Source organism: Grampus griseus, assembly GCF_964374135.1.
Source record: "Grampus griseus genome assembly, chromosome: 15".
Taxonomy (NCBI): domain Eukaryota; kingdom Metazoa; phylum Chordata; class Mammalia; order Artiodactyla; family Delphinidae; genus Grampus; species Grampus griseus.
The window spans coordinates 21,857,909-21,876,774 of NC_139009.1; the positions used below are offsets into that span (position 1 = coordinate 21,857,909).

The 18,866-nt window shown below is 46.7% G+C and overlaps 1 protein-coding gene across 1 annotated transcript in view; it reads left to right on the forward strand.

Moving 5' to 3' along the window:
- PLB1 (phospholipase B1) overlaps positions 1-18,866 on the forward strand; it is a gene marked incomplete at its 5' end in the record, with an annotated part of 123,289 nt that overhangs the window by 10,527 nt on the left and 93,896 nt on the right. Inside the window, 5 exons of the mRNA XM_082672605.1 lie at positions 10,609-10,670; positions 11,922-11,994; positions 13,195-13,253; positions 16,565-16,605; positions 17,186-17,229. Of these exons, the coding sequence (XP_082528731.1) occupies positions 10,609-10,670; positions 11,922-11,994; positions 13,195-13,253; positions 16,565-16,605; positions 17,186-17,229 (279 nt within the window). The remainder of the gene's footprint in view (positions 1-10,608; positions 10,671-11,921; positions 11,995-13,194; positions 13,254-16,564; positions 16,606-17,185; positions 17,230-18,866) is intronic.

Consider the following 18,866-nt stretch of genomic DNA (forward strand, 5'->3'; position numbering starts at 1 on the left):
CTTGCTTCTGCCCCCATCTGGCTTTGGGGGTCCCTGGTCCCTTTAAATTCTGGCCCCTTGGGGCTGAGGCAAAGCTGGAGCAGAGTGATGGTGGAGGGATCAGGGCTCTGACCTGCCACTGCCCAGGACCACTTGTTCATCTTTACCATGGGACTCTCTTCTTTGGGTTGTTCCTTCCTGGCTGTGGCCCCGCCTCAAGTGTCCCCATGAGGAGATTAAGGAAAATACAATCTAAAAGGGAAGCAGTCCTTGTCTGAGGTCATATAATGAACCAAGGGCCAAAGGTCAGGTCAGCTTTGAATGTGCTCTCTCCTGTTAGGACTGCTCTTAGAACCATCTTCCCTCTCCTGGGGCACAAGATGTTTGAGGTTGAGTGTTGGGTGGGCATCAGAGATGGAGACGGGAGGGTGCGTTGGTCTCTGTCCAGGATGGAATTTGTAATGGGTGTCTCCTCGGGGTCATCAGCACAGGGCATGGGTATTTAAAGAACGGTGGTTTGGGACTTCCCAAATTATCTCTAATTTTTTAATAATCTCATCAGACTTAAGGTTGTGTCTACCCAAACATTGTAACAGTGTTAATTCGAAATCATTTTTTGGCATCCTGCTGTTAAATCTATTTCGATTGACTGCTGGGTAAGGTAAGGGCAGCTGAAAATACCTTTCTTGTAGACCCAGCAAAGGAACAAATTTCCGTATGTTGGCAACTCAGGCTACAGAGGAACACACACAAAAAACCTTTGTATAATTGCCCTTTAAAACATTTTTATTTTATATTGGACTATAGTCAATTTATGATGTTGTTAGTTTCAGGCGTACAGCAAAGTGATTCAGTTATACATATACATATATTTATTCTTTTTCAGATTCTTCTCCCATTTAGGTTATTACAGAATATTGAGCAGAGTTCCCTGTGCTATCCAGTAGGTCCTTGTTGGTTATCTATCTTATATGTAGCCGTGTATATATGTTAATCCCAGCCTCCCCATTCCCCACCTTTCCCCTTTGGTAACCGTAAGTTTAACAGACTTTGGTCCCAAGGAAAGCAGGCCAGACTAGGTTAAGGAAAACTGAGCTCCACACACAGCCTTCAATAACTTGCTGAGTGGTCTTTGGCAAGTTTGATAACCTCTCTGGGTCTCAGTTTGCTGAGGTTTTAAAATTCAGCCCACCACAGACATTCTAGAATTCTAAGACAGAGGTCAGTCTAGCTACCCCAGAAAGGTTCTCTGGCCCTTGGGTCGCCCTCACTGACTGTGGCATGTGACTGCCCAAGCACCCTGATAACATCCTGTGCTCCTCAGAGCACTGTTGGTATAGGAGCAGCAGCCATGCATGACCTGTGCAGTGCCTGCTCGCAGGTCGACAACAGCATCCCACAGGCCCTAAGTGTGAATGGGGATAAGATGCTGCACAGGGTGACCGACAAAGCCCAGAAGACCTGCTTACAGCCCAGGACAGCACAGAAGACAAACCCTGGCTGACTTGGGCCCTCCCCTTCCCAGCTTACCCAGATAGCTCACTGGTTAGTGAATGGCGGTGCTGGTGCAAGGCCTGACCCTGCCCTTGCTGGTGTGGTTCGTGTGAGCTGGTGAAAATTACCTAACCTCTCTAGAGCCTGTCAATCCTGCCTCTACTTACCCTTTAGGGTTGCTGTGAGGACATTATACTTTTAAAAAGAGCCCCCAGATTTAATGTACACTGAGGAGTGGCCCTAATTCCAAATGTGTTGGCCTTGACCGTCCTTCCCACTGCCCAGGGCATGTGCCTCCCATTCATCCCGGGAGACAAGTCCTCCCTTGCAAGTGTGTGGCCTCTCCTATTCACACGGCGCTTTCCTGTTCTCACAAGGAAGCCAGTCTCATCCCCATTTTATAGATGGGGAAGTCAAGGTCCAGAGAGATTGATGCTTGATCAGGGTTACAACATGGCCATCTTTCTTCGAGGCAGGGATGGTGGTGGAAAGTTGTGCTCTAGACACAGTATAAGTAAAAAATAATAACAAAAAAATAAAGGAAATCTACTAATTAAGAGCGCATGAGTTGTTTTAGTTTTGCTTTTGAAATCACACTCCCTCCCCCTGGCCAGCTGTTGGGTTGACAAGCTTTGGGTTTCCGTGAAGAGTCAGAGCTGTTAACCTCAGAAGCACACAAACATCACTCAAAGGGCTTTGAAAATCTGCTGGGGTCCAGCACACCAAGGCCCCCCACCCCCAGGCCAATCCAATCTGAATTTCAGTGTTGGGGGCTGGGCAGCAGGCAGTGGGTTGAGAACCACTGTTCAGAGGGGCCTCCCGGAGGAGAACCGTGTGTGACTTTGCCTTGCCAAGGCCTAATACTATGATGGCCCTTTGTTGGCTCCAGGACCCCAGTGGTCACAGCTCTCTCCAGCTTCGATGATTGATCTCAGCCAAACCTGTTCTTAAGAGTGTGCACACACATTCTGTTTCCTGCCTAGCAGGGTGGAAAAGTACTTGTCTTTTTCCCTTATTGACCATACTGAGGTGGTAGTTTTTCAGGGAGCTTTACGCCCTTCATAGATCCATGAGCTTGAGGCTAAAACAACCTTCCAAATGGGAAAATTCCCTTGGGATTCCATGATTGGGGTCCAGTCAGGCCACAAGTGCTTTGACAGTTTCTCCCACAATACCTTGGGGTGCTATGGGAAAGGCAAGAATTTTTCTTCCATTTGCTGGTGGGAAGCAGAATGGGAAGCAGAGTGGGAAGCACTGGAGTGAGGGCCCAGGAGTCAGTGGGGATAGGACCCAGGGGTCCTAAGTTTCCATCCGGATCTTCAGGTCTAGACACTTAGATTCCAGGTACAGCCTCTCTGTGACGCCCCAGGGCAGTTATCAGGGATGATTTAGATCATCAGGATAAACACGAACTCTCTAGTTATATAAGGAAATCCCAGAATATTGAGACTGGAAGTATCTGAAAAATGGTCTGTGCTTAATCATCTCTCTTATACTGATTATAATAATCATAACTACCAGTTACTGAACCTTAGCACGTGTCAGATACCAGGCTTCATGTTTACATGTGAATGACCCTTACAGTAACTCCACGAGGCAGGTGTTATCGACCTCACCTTATAGGTGAGGAAACAGAGGCATGGAGAGATTGACTAGACCAAGGGTGTCCAAGCTCCTAACACCTGCCTGGTGTATGTACCACATGCCCCCCATGGTCCCCAGCTGCTGCCTGGACCAAGTGCCCTGAGCGGCCCCATTCTTTTTTTTTTTTTTTTTTTAACATCTTTATTGGAGTATAATTGTTTTACGATGGTGTGTTAGTTTCTGCTTTATAACAAAGTGAATCAGCTATACGTATACATATATCCCCATATCTCTTCCTTTTTGTATCTCCCTCCCTCCCACCCTCCCTATCCCACCCCTCTAGGTGGTCACAGGGCACCAAGCTGATCTCCCTGTGCTATGAGGCTGCTTCCCACTAGCTCCATTCTTATTCAGGTAGCTCTAGCTATTCTACCAAGGGACAACCTGTCTCCACTGGTCCAGTCCTGGTTTGGGGGCCACAGGGAACAAGGCCATCCCCCTTGGTATCCAGACCTTTCAGACACTGAAGGAAGTTCTCATGCAGCCCCCTAAGCTTCTCTTTTCCGTTCATCCCAAGTGTGCTTAAAAATGATATCTGACCCCCTGTGCTTCAATGTGTCGTACCTGTTCTATGATCTTTTCTCCTCCTTTCTTGTCTTCTTTGGATTAAGCATTTCTGTTGTTTCAGTGTCCCTGCAGTATCCTGCCCAATGTTAGCTTGCTGATTATACATTTTTGTTATTTTGGTATTTGATTACAACATGCATCCTTGTTATATTAAAGTCTAATATAAATGAGGATCAATCACTCCCCAGATAAAGAAAAACCTGACAACAGTGTAACTCCATTTGCTCCATTCACATCTGCCCACAGCAATACATTACATATATTTTAAACTCCACACTATTATTTTTTATTTTTTGTATTGGGGTGGGCAAACATTTTTTCTATAAAGGGCCAAACAGTTAATATTTGGTTTTGTGGATCATGTATGGTCTCTACCACATATTCTTCTTTGTCTTATAACCCTTTAAAAATATAAATATCATTCCTATCTAGTGAGCTGTACAGACATAGGCTGTGGGCAGATTTAACCTATGAGCTATAGCTTGCCGGCTTCTGTTTTATACAGGCAATATTATTTTGGATTTACCTACATGTTTACTTTCTGTACTTCATTTCTTCTTACATTACTATGCTTGCATGTGGGGTCATCTTCCTTGTAGCATTTTGAATATGTCATTCCACTGCCTCTGGCCTCCACCGTTTCCGATAAATTGACTGTTAATCGTAATGTTGGTCTCCTATGCATGAAAAGCTGGTTTTCTTCTGCTGTTTGAGCTTTTTTTTTTTACCTTGGCTTTAAACTACACCTGAACACATCAATTATTACAGTTGATGTGTCTAGGTAAAATTGTGTTTTTCTTACCTGAAGTGGTTGTTTTGTTTGTTTGCTTTTGTTTTTATCCCTGCTTCTTTGATCCGTGACTCAATATTTTTCACCAAATGTGGGAAATTTTCAGCCATTATCTCTTCAAATCTTTTTCTGCCTCTTTCTCTCTCTGCTTCTTCTGGGACTCATTAACTGTACGCTTTCTATGCTCGACGGTATCCACAGACCTCTGAGGCTCTAGTTGTTTTTCTTCAACCTCTTTTCCTCTGTATTTTTCAGAAATGCACTTTCTATTGATCTGTCCTTAAGTTTACAGATTCTTTTTTCTGCCATCTCAAGTCTGTTACTGAGCCCATCTAGTAAATCTTTCAGTTATTTTATTTTTCATCTCTGGAATTTTCTTTTTATAGCTTCAATTTGTTGAGTCTTTCACCTTCACATTTTTCTTTAATTCCTTGAACATAGTTTCATTAATTCTTTGAACATATATGTAATAGCTACTTTGAAGACCTTGCCTGGAAAACCCAACGTTTGGGCCACGTTTTCATTGGCTTCTTTTTTTTTCCTGGGTCTCGCTTTTCAATTTCATGGCACATCTAGTAACTTTTCATTGAAAACTGGACATGTCTGATAACATTTAACAATCTTACATTCCATTTCTGAGGGTTGTTGGTTCATGTTTTAGTAACCTGCCTGGAATTAAACTGTGGAATCTGTTGCCCTGCAGTGGACAGCCACTGATGTCTTTGCTCAGTTTTTTCTTTCTTTTTTTTTTTTAACCTGGCATCCTAGGAGTCACCCCTGAGTCTGCATGGTTTAGTGATCAGTGATTTGGACAGAGGTGGTGTCCGAAGACCTTGAATTTGGAAGGCTCTGTTTATCGGTCTGTGTGTAGGGTGGGAAGTGAACACAAAGTTGCAGACAATTTTCAAGGTTTCCTTCCCTTTAATTTTACGTGGGGCTCTTGCAGGTCTTCCCAGCACGCAGACTCCCAGCCAGCCGGGAATATGTGAGGTGTATCTCTGCCCTTCCCTTTTCCTCCTTCTCATTCCTGGATCGCCCCGTTGAATATCCCATTGGTTTACTCCTCACCCCAACTGGGAACAAAACATCAGGCTAACAAAGCTGCAGATGTTATCCCTTTATTTCCACATTATTCCACCACTTTTCACTGTCTATTGTCTGTTGGGATTTTTTTCTCTCTCTTGGTTTCTGTTTATTTGGTATTATCTCCTGGTAATTTTTTTTCATTTTTATTTTTATTTTTGGCTGTGTTGGGTCTTCATTGCTTTGTGTGGGCTTTCTCTACTTGCGGCGAGCAGGAGGTACTCTTCGATGCAGTGCGTGTGCTTCTCAATCCGGTGGCTTCTCTTGTTGAGGAGCACGGGCTCTAGGCATGCGGGCTTCAGTAGTTGCAGCACATGGGCTCAGTAGTTGTGGCTCATGGACTCTAGAGCGCAGGCTCAGTAGTTGTGACGCACGGGCTTAGCTGCTCTGTGGCATGTGGGATCTTCCCGGACCAGGGCTCAAACCCGTGTCCCCTGCATTGGCAGGCGGATTCTTAACCACTGCGCCACCAGGGAAGTCCCAATTTTTTTTTTTTTATTGAAAGCCAGGTATTGTGTATGAAAAATTAAATAACTGTATGTTCCAGATGGTGCTGTCTTCTTCCATAAAGGCTTTACTTTGGGCAAGCAGTTAGGTAGGGGCAGATCACTCTAATCTAATACTGGGAATCGATCTGACTCAAAGCTGGGCTTCAGTCTTTTTGGAGGCTGGTCTATTTCCACTTTATCCATCTTCCAAGGGTCTAGCTCTTTGAAGTCCCAGATAAAAGACTGGGACATTCACCAGGGCACCTCCTCCTTGATGGGCACTGGGCTCCAGTGTTTCCCCCCAGCTCCATGGGCAGTCTGAAGCTCTGCCCAGCATATTAGCCACTTACCTGCTGATTTCTGTTGCCCATGATTTGGCAAGTGTTTCAAGGATAAAAACAGCATCAAATGTTGGACTCACTCTCTCTGCTGTCCTTTTCTCTGGCTCTTTACTCCTCAAGTTCTTGCTGCCTTTATGACTCTCAACAGGTGGGCACACATATGCGCGCACACACACACACACACACACACTCACACACACAAAATGGGGAAATGCATGACTTAATGTCTGCAGAGGAAGAAAATCAGGCCCAGAAGATTCTATGATGTTTTCAGGGAAAGATGTAGGGATCCATCTCTTCGAAAACAAGCTCTTCTGAGCCCCTTTAAAACCTTTTAGATTTAGAGTCAGCAGATAGGGTCTCTCAACCCAGCCCCACCTCTCTAAAGAAAAATTTTAACTTTCATTGTTATAAAATTATACTAATAATGACATCTGTCTCTCTGGATTATTTTTTCTTTTTTCTTTTTCTTTTTTAAATGCCCTTGTTGTTTATCCATTCCATATATAATAGCTTACATCTGCTAACCCCAGCCTCCCACTCCATCCCTCCCCAACCCCGCCCCCTTGGCAACCACAAGTCTGTTCTCTAATGTCCATGAGTCTGTTTCTGTTTCGTAGATAGGTTCATTTGTGTCATATTCTAGATTCCACATATAAGTGATATCATATGGTATTTGTCTTTCTCTTTCTGACTTACTTCAGTTAGTATGATAATCTCTAGTTGTATCCATGTTGCTGCAAATGACATTATTTCGTTCTTCTTTCTGTAGTTCTTTTAAGTGGTAGTTTAGGTTGTTTATTTGAGATTTTTCCTGTTTTTTGAGGAGGGCCTGTACTGCTATGAACTTCCCTCTAAGAACTGCTTTTGCTGTATCCCATAGATTTTGTAAGATTGTATCTCTGGATTGATAATGAAACAACTTCTTTCATCAAAATTAACAGATTTCAATATACACTTTGTGCAGGCACTGGGCTAGATCTTCTGCTTATATTATTCAATTTTTAAAATTTATAAATTATAGAGTACAAGCATATCCATGATGATAAAAATCTTTTTAAAAAAATTTTTTTTAAGAAAACTGCTATTTTCAACAGAAACCAAAGGCTTTCTTTGAGGAGCAATTTTTTATTTCTCAGGCATGAAGCCTGGAGGACCAGGAGATGTGCTGAGCGGGACATTTCTCAAAGACCAGGGAGAGTCGCTCTAGCCCCTGTGTTCCTCTACTTGTGAAGGTGCTGGCAAAGCCCAATGAGGAGCTGTGGCAGCAGCAACCAGCATGGTAATCTAGAGATGGATCCCAGGCTCCCATCGGGGATGCCCAGGGCTAAGGGATATTGCTGATCACCAGAGATGTTATCTTCCCATTTCACTTTGATGACCTCTTTTCAGTAGTGTCTAGATCAGCGGGGTGGGATGAATTGGGAGATTGGGAATGACACTATTGTTACTATGTATAAAATAGATAACTAATGAGAACCTACTGTGTAGCTCAGGGAACTCTACTCAGTGCTCTGTGGTGACCTAAATGGGAAGGAAATCCAAAAAAGAGAGGATATATGTATACGTATAGCTGATTCACTTTGCTGTACAGTGGAAACTAACACAAAATTGTAAAGCAACTGTACTCCAATAAAAATTAATTATAAACAAAAATAGTGTCTAGATCAGACATTGGTTAACAAACAACAGCCCATGGGCCAAATCCAGCCTTCTGCCGCTTTCTGTATGACCTGTGAGCTAAGAACGATTTTTACATCGATTTTTTTTTTTTTCACGTGGACATCTAGTTATTACAGCATCATTCGTTGAAAAGACTGTCTTTTCTCCATTGTGCTGCCTTATGCAGTCTTGTCAAAGAGCAGTTGACTCTATTTGTGTGGGTCTGTGTCTGGACCCTCGCTTTTGTTCCATGGGTCTGTTTGTCTATTCTGCCAGTATCATCCTGTAGCTTTATAGTAACTTTTGAATGTGGGCAGCGTCAGTCCTCCGACTTTGTTCTTCTCCTTTGATATTCTGTTAGCTCTTCTGGGTCTTTTGCCTCTCCGTATAAACTTTAAAATCAGTTTGTTGATATCCAAAAAGGTTTTTACATTTTTAAATGGTTGAGAAAAATAAAAAGAAAGGTATTTAATGGCACATGAAAATTATATGAAATTCAAATGTCTCTCTAATTTGTCCACATGTTATCTATGGTGGCTTTCACAGTACAACAGCAGGGCTGAGTATTTGTGACAGAGACTGCATAGTCTGCAAAATCTAAAATATTGACTATATTGAAGAAGTTTGCTGAGCCCTGGTCCAAATCTTAGGCTGTGACTTACACTTAGTTTGGTTCTGAGCTCGGCCCATGGGGCCGGGCTGCCCATTTTCAAATCCTTCCATCGCCAGGTGTTCACTGTGTCACCTTTAAAATGTCACTTACCCTTTCTGGGCCTGTTTCTTAACTGTAAAGTGGGGATGATAGCATTTATCTCATAGAGTTGTTGTGAGGAATAAATGAATTATTTCACGTAAGTGCTTAGAACAGTGCCTGGCACCCAGAAGCTGCATATGTGTTGAGTCCCATGTACATTTTTATCCCGGCTTAAAAACAGTGTTACCAAAATGGTCTCAAATCTCTGCCCTGCGAATTCACCCACCTCACTACCCCCAGGGATGATCATCTTAAAACACACCCTGTCATCCCTTCAAAGACTGGTCATGGCTTCCTGTTGCCTGTGGAGCAGCCTGGCATTCACAGCTCCACAGCCCAGCTGCCATCTGTCTGTGCAGACTCATCTGCCCTGCCCTGCACTCCCCTCCAGCTATGAACCCTCTGCTCCAGCCCTTCCAAGCTCTCCCTGTTTGTCCACACCTCAACACCTTCCCATCATGCAGTTCTTTCTGCACAGAAGCATTTCTTCCGGGCATTTCAAAAGGGTCACTGAGATCTGGGGGCAGGATCCAACCAACGTTCCTGTTACGAGCTCCGAAGTGGAAATCAGTGCCTGATCTCACCGTGGGCGTGAAATGGAAATATACTCTTGTTCCTCATGAAACTCCAGATAAATTCTTTTCAGGGTCAGAAAGTAAAGCTGCAAAAGAAGGGTGGGGTAAAGAAATCAAGCGCTTTCCCCCAAGCCAGGCCTCCCTTCAGCCTTGTCTGATGCTGTCTGGGGGTTCTTGCATGATATGCCCTTACAAGGAGTGTGCGCTCTGGGCAGAGAACTGGGTGGGGAGAAGCCAGAGGGAGCAAGGGAGCCAGACCTCTGATTACATATCAGTATCATAAATGTTTCTTGAAGGTGTTGAAGTAAGCATCAAGATGATGTAACAGTGTGAACAAAATGCTCATGATACATTAAAGGGAGCTTGTAGGATACAACGTTGCATCCACATTGATTACAACTGAATACAAAGTGGGACTGATCAGGAGACTGATGGTGGACAGGAGGGTGTGAGCATATGAAACCACTCTTGGGCTAGAGGGGTAGTGGCACCGTGGGTGGTTGTCTTGGTTCCTTTATTGAAAAATGAGTGCTGTTATTGTACACAACACTGTCATTTCCGTAGCTAAAAGTTTGATGGTAGGTTTGATAGGAAAACTCATGAGCTTACAAAATGAGTCTCTCATTGTACATATATTATATTTTTAAAAAGTAAAAAAAAAGTTTTAAAAGACTGGCGCAAAGTAAGCTGGGACAAGGACAGTGTCTTCGCAGCTCTCCACCTGCCTTTTCTTCCTCTTTGCCTCACCGTCAGTAAGCCCACTGGAGACAGCCGCTGTCCAGCTACTGTGTATAGTTATGGCTAAGCTCACATCACCTTCAGACTGTTCCCAGATGTCCTCTGCCTTCCCTCATTTGTCCTGGATCCCCAAACAGCAGCAGCTATTTGTCCAACATTACTCTCCTGGAGAGTTCTGCCCTTCGCTAAGGAACCAATAAAGGCATCTGTGGTAATGTGCCCATGAATGATATAGGGTTATTGCTGACCCCTCCCAGGTAGCACTTTTGCTTTTCATCCTGGGGATTCTGATTAATAGGCTGCATTAATGGAAGCACAGTGTCCCAAACAATGGAGGTGATAGTGGAGGAATGGAACCTGGACTTTCCTAACACAAGGGACGTCACTGAGCAGGGCACATAGGTTGGGCAGGGAGGAAGGGCACGAAAGCTGCAAATCTGGGCGGGAGTTAATTTCCAGCTAAATAACCTGAACTGTTTTTGCTTTCTTTTAGGAACTACCCAGGCCCGTACCTCCCCTGGAGAGAACACACTGGAAGAGCAGCTATGGCCAGAGGTCAGGGCTTTGTCCTCACGGGAGGGGGAGTGAGTTCCCTTCTAGAGGGTGAATCTAAGTCTTGATGCAAGTTGGCAGGTTCCCTCCCTGAGGCCTTGAGGGAATGGGCTAGATGAGCGGCTTCTCCAGGGACAGCCGGGCTGCCTGGCAGAGCATAACTGTATCCCCTGGAATTTGGGGCTCATCATCCCTGCAGAGTGAGCAGGTGGTTCCCAGAAGTGTCTGGAAAGATTATAGATGGGCTGGTTATCTCTGTGAACCTTGAAGCAGATGCTGTGAGTTATCTGAAGGCATCTGGGTGAGATCTTCCCAGAACATCTACAAGATAAGAGTTGAGAGTAAATGCTTTATCTCTTAACCGAAATTGGTAATTCACGAGAAATTAACTTGTGTCTCCTTGTGACAGAGAGATGTGGTCAAGCAACTCATTTACTGCACATTTTTCCCCCATTGGAGTATTTCCCCTTCCACTCTCAATTCTGGGGAGAAAACACATAATCTCCCTTCCCAAAGCCCTCCATGTGATTCACAGAAGCAGAGGCTGCTCTGAAATTTCACAGGCATCTGAGGAGGCCAAGTGGTCTTGAGGACCCCAGCACTGGTCACCCAGTCCCTCCTGTGCTCTCAGCAGCCCCTCTGGGCTTAGGACACATTCCGTTCCAGTGGGAATGTGAGAGTCTCCCAGTTTCCACTTTATCCAGTTACCAGCAGCAAATAGCATAATTCCTCATATACCTACTTTTGTGTAAATAATCAAATTTAAAGAAAGAAACAGATAATAAAAAAACATCATAGGATAGAACAGATTTAAACATTTTTCAGTCTAGATATACTGGGTCTCTTCTTAATGATTTCTTTTTTATTGTAAAATATACATAAAATGTACCATTTTTGAGTATACAGTTCAGTGGCATTAAGTATATTCACACTGTTGGGCACCTGTCACCACTATCCATCCCCAGAACTTTCTCGCTATTCCAAGAATTGTTCTTATTCTTTATCCTCCCTCCCTCTCCACCCCACTGTTCTGGGGTATCCTTAACTGCCATCTGCTAAAATCACTGTCAATAGGCACGTGTCCCGTTTTACTAGGTGAGCTGGGTAAGGGGTTAGAAGACCATGACTGTGGAAAATTGTTGCTTCTGGATTTTGAGCCTAGTACAACAAGTACCTGGTCATTTCTACACCAAGTTTTCAGGACCTGTAATATTGCCATACAAGGCAGTTGATGTTTCCGATGTTCGGTTTCAGTGGCAGAGCCTGAAGGGTTTTCCATTCTCATGCAACTCAAAGAAGTCAGGATCTGATGCGCCTTCTAACTCAGGTATGTGCCGCTGAGCCAGGAAGGCCAGCGTCTTCTCTCTGGTGTGGCCAGCAGAGGCTCCAGCACTACTCCTCTTGCACTTTTTGGCTGTTCAAGCCCTCTCTCTTTCCCATCCTTAGTCCTTCCTCTTTTGGCCCCCTCAGTCATTCCTGTGGAGGGACACAGCCCAACACACCACGCAGAGATAAAACCGGCATGACCCCACAGTGGTTTGCCTGGGTGAGGGCACCCTCTGGGAGCTCACCTCCAGGTGGGTAGAACCGAGTCACAGGAGCTGTGGCTTGGAGCTTGGTCACTCACGTGACCAATTACTCCCCAATCCTGTAATGTAGCCACAGTGGCAGCTCTAGACATATTAGTCCTGTAATGGGCTACATTTATCTAATACCTGGATGCTCTGAACGTTGCTCTTGAGCTGGTCCTCTTCTCCAGCCTTATCCTATCACGTGGCTGCATTATAAACTGTGTTTAATGGATTTGTTTATGTTTGCATTGTACTGACTTACCAGGGTTTCCAGTTAAGCATGCTATTCTCACTATTCTGTCATGTAAGGAATGTGGGTAGAAAAAGAAATTGATGTACTTCTTAGGAAGTGGCTTCTTTGGGAGGCTTACCTTGAATGCCCCCATAACATGACCGAGGAATATATCGTTGGTTTCTAAAGAAACTTAATTCTAAGGATGCTAGGGGCCCAGGTGGGTCACGGAGGCTTCTTGGTACCATTTGCACACAGCTTGCATCCGATGCAAAGCCTGTGTGTTCACAGGCTTTGCGTCCTTCAAGCTAACATGAACCCTTTTGAACCCAGATGGTTTTCATTTTAATTTGTTGCTCTCTCACTCATTAATGGTAGCCCAGAAGTGCAGAGCCAAGGGATAGAGGGAAGTAAGAGGCAGAAAGAGGGCCAGGTGAGAGGGGAATGAGGGCTGTGAGTGACCTTCCATGGGACACCTATTTGGAGATACTGAGTCCAGTTAGCAGTGTGGCCTCCAGAGAGGAGTGAGCCTCTCTGGAGCAGGTTTCCAGGGCTCCCAGCAACTGCCTGATCTTCAGCTTCCCACTCCCATGGCCAACACGCGCAGCCTCAGCAGCTGTCCTTGGGGTGGGGGACATGGGTCTGCTTCTCCCATTTGGCGCCCTTGGCCCGCATCGTGGGGAATATAGATCTGACCTTCTTACATGCGTTCTTGTCTTTGCAGTCCACTCTCTGAGCCCTTCTGATATTAAACTTGTGGCAGCCATTGGCAATGTGGAAACTGTGAGTTTGTCAAGGAGATTGAGGTGGGAGGTATAGGGTTTGGGCCTGGTGACCTTCTGAATGAGCTCCTAGTAACCAGGCAGAACGCTTCGTCTGGGGAGAGAAGGGCATTCTCTGAGTTGGAAAACATCCTAAACTCTAGGGTTCTGAGTTGATGTTGTTGTTGTCTTAAATGAAATGAATGCCTCCCTTTACATTAGGATGAAGAAACTTTTGGAGTTTCATTAAAAAATCAAACCTAATGATAAATTAAGTCAAAGGTCACACAGAATTTTAAAAGTAATCTCTTAAACTTTCTCTTTATGAGGTGAAGAACAAAAATGTCCTTACCTGCATGGTAAATGTTTAAAAATACACTCTTCTTTGCTAATAGGTTGTGAGTGGTATTGTTCTATATGGTCAGGTAACAGAGAAAGAAAGCAATAAGAAGGGAAGGATGGAAAGAGAGAGGAGAGAGGAGGTGAGCAGAAAGAGAAGAGGGTTGGAGAGCAGAGTGGAATTTCCAGTGTGATTCCCCAGTCAGTCCTGGCTTCCCACAGTCCCACCTGCTCTGGTCTCAGCACTGCTGCCCCCCCAAGTCCTAGCAGCCCCCAGCCGAACAGACAATTAATCAGGTGTTCTCAGCTCTGCCCTGGGGCCCGGCTGTACCTCCTGCACCAGAACCAGGATGCCCCTGCCTCTCCCCTCCTGTGCCTTCCTCCTGCCACTACCTACCACATGTCCTTCCCCATGTCCTTCCGTGTCCCTGCTGCACTCTGTACCCCCTGCAGCTTCAGCCCCTGCCCCTGGGCCCAGCCGGCCTCCTCGCTGCAAGCCCCGTCCTGCTACCCCACGCACAGCGCCAGCCGTGTGTAAAGGATGGGACTTCACATTAGAAAACTGACCAGGGCCCAGTGAAATCTGCAGCCAGGGCTCCCGCCCTTGTTCTGTTCTACCTGTGATGGTGGTGTTAAAACTGCACATGTGACTGTGCGTATGCGTGTGTGTGTGTATGAGGGTGAAGGTGGAGGTTTCCCAGTAGGAGGGATGTGAAGGGAGGGATTGGAATAATGAGGAAAGAGGTTTCATGTCACGCAGAGCACACTGACTCCGCCGAGCCTGTGTGTCCCTGCGTGTGTCCCTGCGTGCTGATCGCTACGTCACAGAGCCAGGAATGTGTGACACCAGCTGGAGGACTCAAATTCTCCTTCCTTGGGCAGGAAAATGCACTGCAGGGAAATCTCCACCCCGAGTCAGGTTTCTAAAGTTAAACCAATCAACAGTTTCCACTGTCTGGTCCCAGCTCGGAGAGAGTTCTTTCGCTCATGAATTATTCATCCCCACATCTCCTGCTGTCACTCAGCTCACCCTTTCTCCTCCTGGGAGCCCGAGGCCCAGGGCGCTGGGAGACGGTTTCAGTCCATGACGGTCTCCTGGCCCCAGAATCATTATCATCACGCTGACGGGCACCTCAACCTTCAGGGTGAGCCCTGAATGCACCGTTCTTAGGAGGCTACCTTCCTCTGTCTGCCCTGAGAGTCAGCTGTCATGAGCTTAGCCTGGTTTATAAAAGACATCAGACCAGGGAAAAATAATGGAAGACAGTGAAATGAAAAAGACGGAAGTCTGTAAGGCCCATGCTTTTGCTTCGAGTTCCTGAGGCTTTGTGTCGCCAAGGCCGATCGCTTACTTGTATCCATGACTAGCACTTGTTTGTCTCATTGCTGTGGACTTCCTTTTCCTCACAGAACGTTAAAGATCAGATTCATCAAAATTATTTTCAAACTAACACTTGTGATACATGTTCAGTATAAGAAGAAAATCAAAGCACATGTAGATAGTATAAAATACGGAAGATCTCATTCACATCTCCTATTCTCTTGCCTCAACACACACACACACATACTCTCCAACATATAGGGTGAGAGAGAGAGAGAGAGAGAGAGAGAGAGAGTGTGTGTGTGTGTGTGTGTGTGTGTGTGTGTAACCTAAATAGGGTTATACTGCAATATACTAGCTGTGACTTTTTTTCCCCCTTAACTAAGAGTCACAGACATTTTCCACGTCAGAGAGGTTATAATCCACTCTATCAAATTCCATGAAGCCAGGGCTTGTGTCTCACTTGTGTGTCTCCAGTACAGGCAGCCAATGAAGAGTGTGGGGAGAAAATGGCGGCAGCGGGCAAAATGGTGGCATGGGAGTTTGCGGGGTTTGTCCCAGCCTTCCCTCTGTGGCTCCCCCTGAGCTCTCCCCCACTCTCTCCACCTTGTTCCTCCTGTTCTCTCCTTTCCTTCCCCTCACCACCCCCATCCAGCTTTCCTGAGGGAAACCTCTGCTGTCAATCAGGTCCCGTTCGGTTGGGCACAGGCTATCCCCCTTGCCTCGGCCCTGGAGGCTAGCCTCCCTCAGGACTTCTCCTGTCTGGCATCCTTATGCTCCCTGACTTGCATCTGTGTGTGATTTTCTGTTTAATGTGTTACCTTTCCCTGGAAATTTTCCTTTCAAGCTCCCTCTTATTGAGAAGTAGAGAGGACTCCATCCCAGGTAGAGGAAGGTCATGGTCAGCCTGCCCTCCCAAGATGACCCCAGAAGTGTGGCCCAGTTCTACAGACTGAATGGCTGTCATTGGAGCTGGGTTGTTAAGGATAGGCAGGTCCTTTGAAGGGAAGCAACAGCAGGCTGGGTGTAGGTAGTGTGGGTACAGCATCACCTGTCAGCACCACAGACACTGTCTTCTAGGAGTTCTGAGAGAGAAAATTGGCGTCAGAACCTGTGAAAATAATACTACTGACAACAGCTAATATGTCCTGGGCACTTCCTATGTACTGGGCACAATCCCAAGCATCTAAAATTAGTATCGAGCAAGTATATATTGAGTACTTACGATGTGTCAGGCACTGTTCTAGGTCCAAGGAATATAATCAAGGACAAAACAGACACAAATTCCTGCCCTCATGGCGCTTACGTTCTAGGCAAGGGAGACAAACAATACACAAATACATTTTAGATTGTGGAAGATCACAATAAAACAATCTATTTTGTTTCTATGTGGGATGTTAATATTCTACAGTGATGCATTTAAGTCTAGGCTCTCTCACCCAGTTTTCTATTCTGAAGAAAATGTTTATACCTTTTATTGCTCTGAGTTTGAACCAACAAGCTTTGGAGAAAACCTAACCTTCTTTCTTCCCTCCCTGAAAAACGAACATGGGTGGGTTTGGCCTTTTTCTGGATCCACGGGTTCCCTTTTGTTGGTGGGAGGGGGTGTCCTCCCCAGGACAGGATCTGCAGCCATCCCTGGCTGGACTGCTCACACCTTGCATCTTTTCCAGCCTCCAGACTCAGGGACGGATGACCTGGAGAAGCAAGAATGGTAATTGTCCTGGAACCACAGAGCAACAGAGTTGAGAGGAGCCTCAGAGCTGATCCGCTCTCATCTCCCTGCTTCATTGGCAGGGAAACCCGAGGGCCAGGGAGGAGACACCTGCTCCAGTCTCGCTTAGGATCAGGCGGCAGAGTGGGGACCAGATGCAGCCTCCTGCCTCTGTGGCCAACACTCCCCATGCCCGGGAATCCCCCGAATAAGGGGAATAAGGGAGGAAAAGTGGGAAAGGCCGAATGTGGGATTCTTGCTTCCTTCCTCCAGTCTCCTTGCTCTGCCCTGGAGGAAGCTAGCAGGGTTGGACCAGGGTCAGCCTCGTTCAACACGGGGTCTGCATCCTCTTCCAACTTTGGACCAGACTAACGGGGGTGGGAAGGAGGGTCCAGACCTGCTCACCCCCTTTTGGTGAGTCCATTGCCATCTGAGGTGTGTCTCTGTCTCCAGGAAGGATAAACCAGAACCTGGGCAATGCTAAGCCGCCGCTGGTTATGAAAGAGACCACAGCAGTTGGGGGCAAGGTTGGCAGGCGACAAATGCGGTCTGAGGCTTACGTGCTTGCTTCTGCTTGCAGGACTGAAAGCGAGGGACCGCAGGCGTGCATGGGAGTGGTGACCGGTGAGTTCTGTGTTTTCATGGCCAGAATCCAGATTGTCCCTGTCCCTCCCGACACAGCAGCATTTAGGTTAGTGAAGAGGATGTACCCTATTGGCCACCTCGGGGCAGAGCCTGAGGAAAGGGGGAGGCAATCTGAGAGGACAGATAGGGAGCTAGGGTATGAAAAGACACATTCCCTGAAAGGAGGGCATGAGAAACGTGTCTGAGAGTCCCTGAGCAAAGAGACTCCAGGAGACATTGGGTTAAGCTTCGGAGACATGGGAAAGGGGTCAGGGGGTGGCTGGACCAGAGTCCTGAGGCTCCTTCTCCCCCGGGACCCCAGGACTGGACTTACAGCACTTCATTTGGGAACCTGTCCACCATTCACTGCCTCCACCCCCTATCCCCCCATCACACCAAGGAGAAGACCCATCTCTAATTTTCAGTTTATTTCATTTTGTAGTAATTCCCTTCCTTACAAAATAAATATCTCAGTTGGATTCAGGGAAATGAAATGAGAAGAATGAAAACCAACTGTAATCCTGCTATCTAGACATAATCATTGTTAACATTTTGATCTTTTTATATATGAATGTGCCTAGGAATATGCTATCTCTAACCTGGTTTTTTTCACTTAACATCGGAGGTCCCTTGCAAGTAGATTAAGTCATCCTGGAACCCCTGAGTCCCTTAACGTCGGCTGAATTAGCCTGGTGGATAGAGTCACCTATGCTTGGTGCTCACAGGTTGAGAGCAGGGACACCACTTTTCACTCCATAATTAGAGTGAGGAGACTCGGGCAGCAATGCAGATGCTCTACTGAGCTGACACCGAGCAGAGCGTGAGGACGCGTGAGGTAGCTGGTATCCTGTCAGTTCAGCCAGTGAATTTCACCAAGGGCCTGGAATGACGAGGCTCCCTGCAAGGCTTGGGATAAATAAGGGACTCGTCCTGCCTTCAGCCCTCACCATCCAGCAGGAGAGGCTGAGGCCTGCTATGCAGCCCTCCAGGATCTGATTGACAGGTGAGAGGGTACTGATGGCCCAGGTGGTGGGAGGGTCCCCATCTGCTGCCTGCACCGTGTCAGCTCCCTTCAAAGGCGGCCCCTCTAAAGCCGCCTCCTGGATTCCCCTCCCACAGAGCCCCAGGCACTCGCGGACGGGGGCAAAAAGCAAGGGGGACTGGGGCGGGGCAGTGCAACCTCCCTGCCGTGACACTCTCCCCACTCTGCCCTCTCCTCTCTGGGGAGCAAGACGCAGCCTAGCTGCTCCTGACAGCACTATTTTTAGCGGTCCTCTGGCTGTCAGCTCTGGGACGAGTTTTCTGCGTGTTCCCCGGAGATCTCCCACCCTGCTGTCGCTCTCAGGAGGAGGGAGGGTGGCGGGAAGGCAGCCTGCCCGGGTCCCTGTCCCAGTACACTTTCCTGAACGAGTCAGTAGCACAGGACAGTGAAGAGCTTTGGTATCCGAGAGCTCAGGCTCAGATCCCAGCCGCCTCAGGCAGCCCTGAGACCTCGGGGAGCTAGCTTGGCTTCCCCCAGCCTCAGGATTCCTTCACACACACCTAAGTGCTTAGCGCTTGGCCTGGCCTAGCACCTGACCAATGCTCTCTTTTTTCAGCTCCCTTTACTTCTAGGGCCCTGCTACGAGGTTGACCTC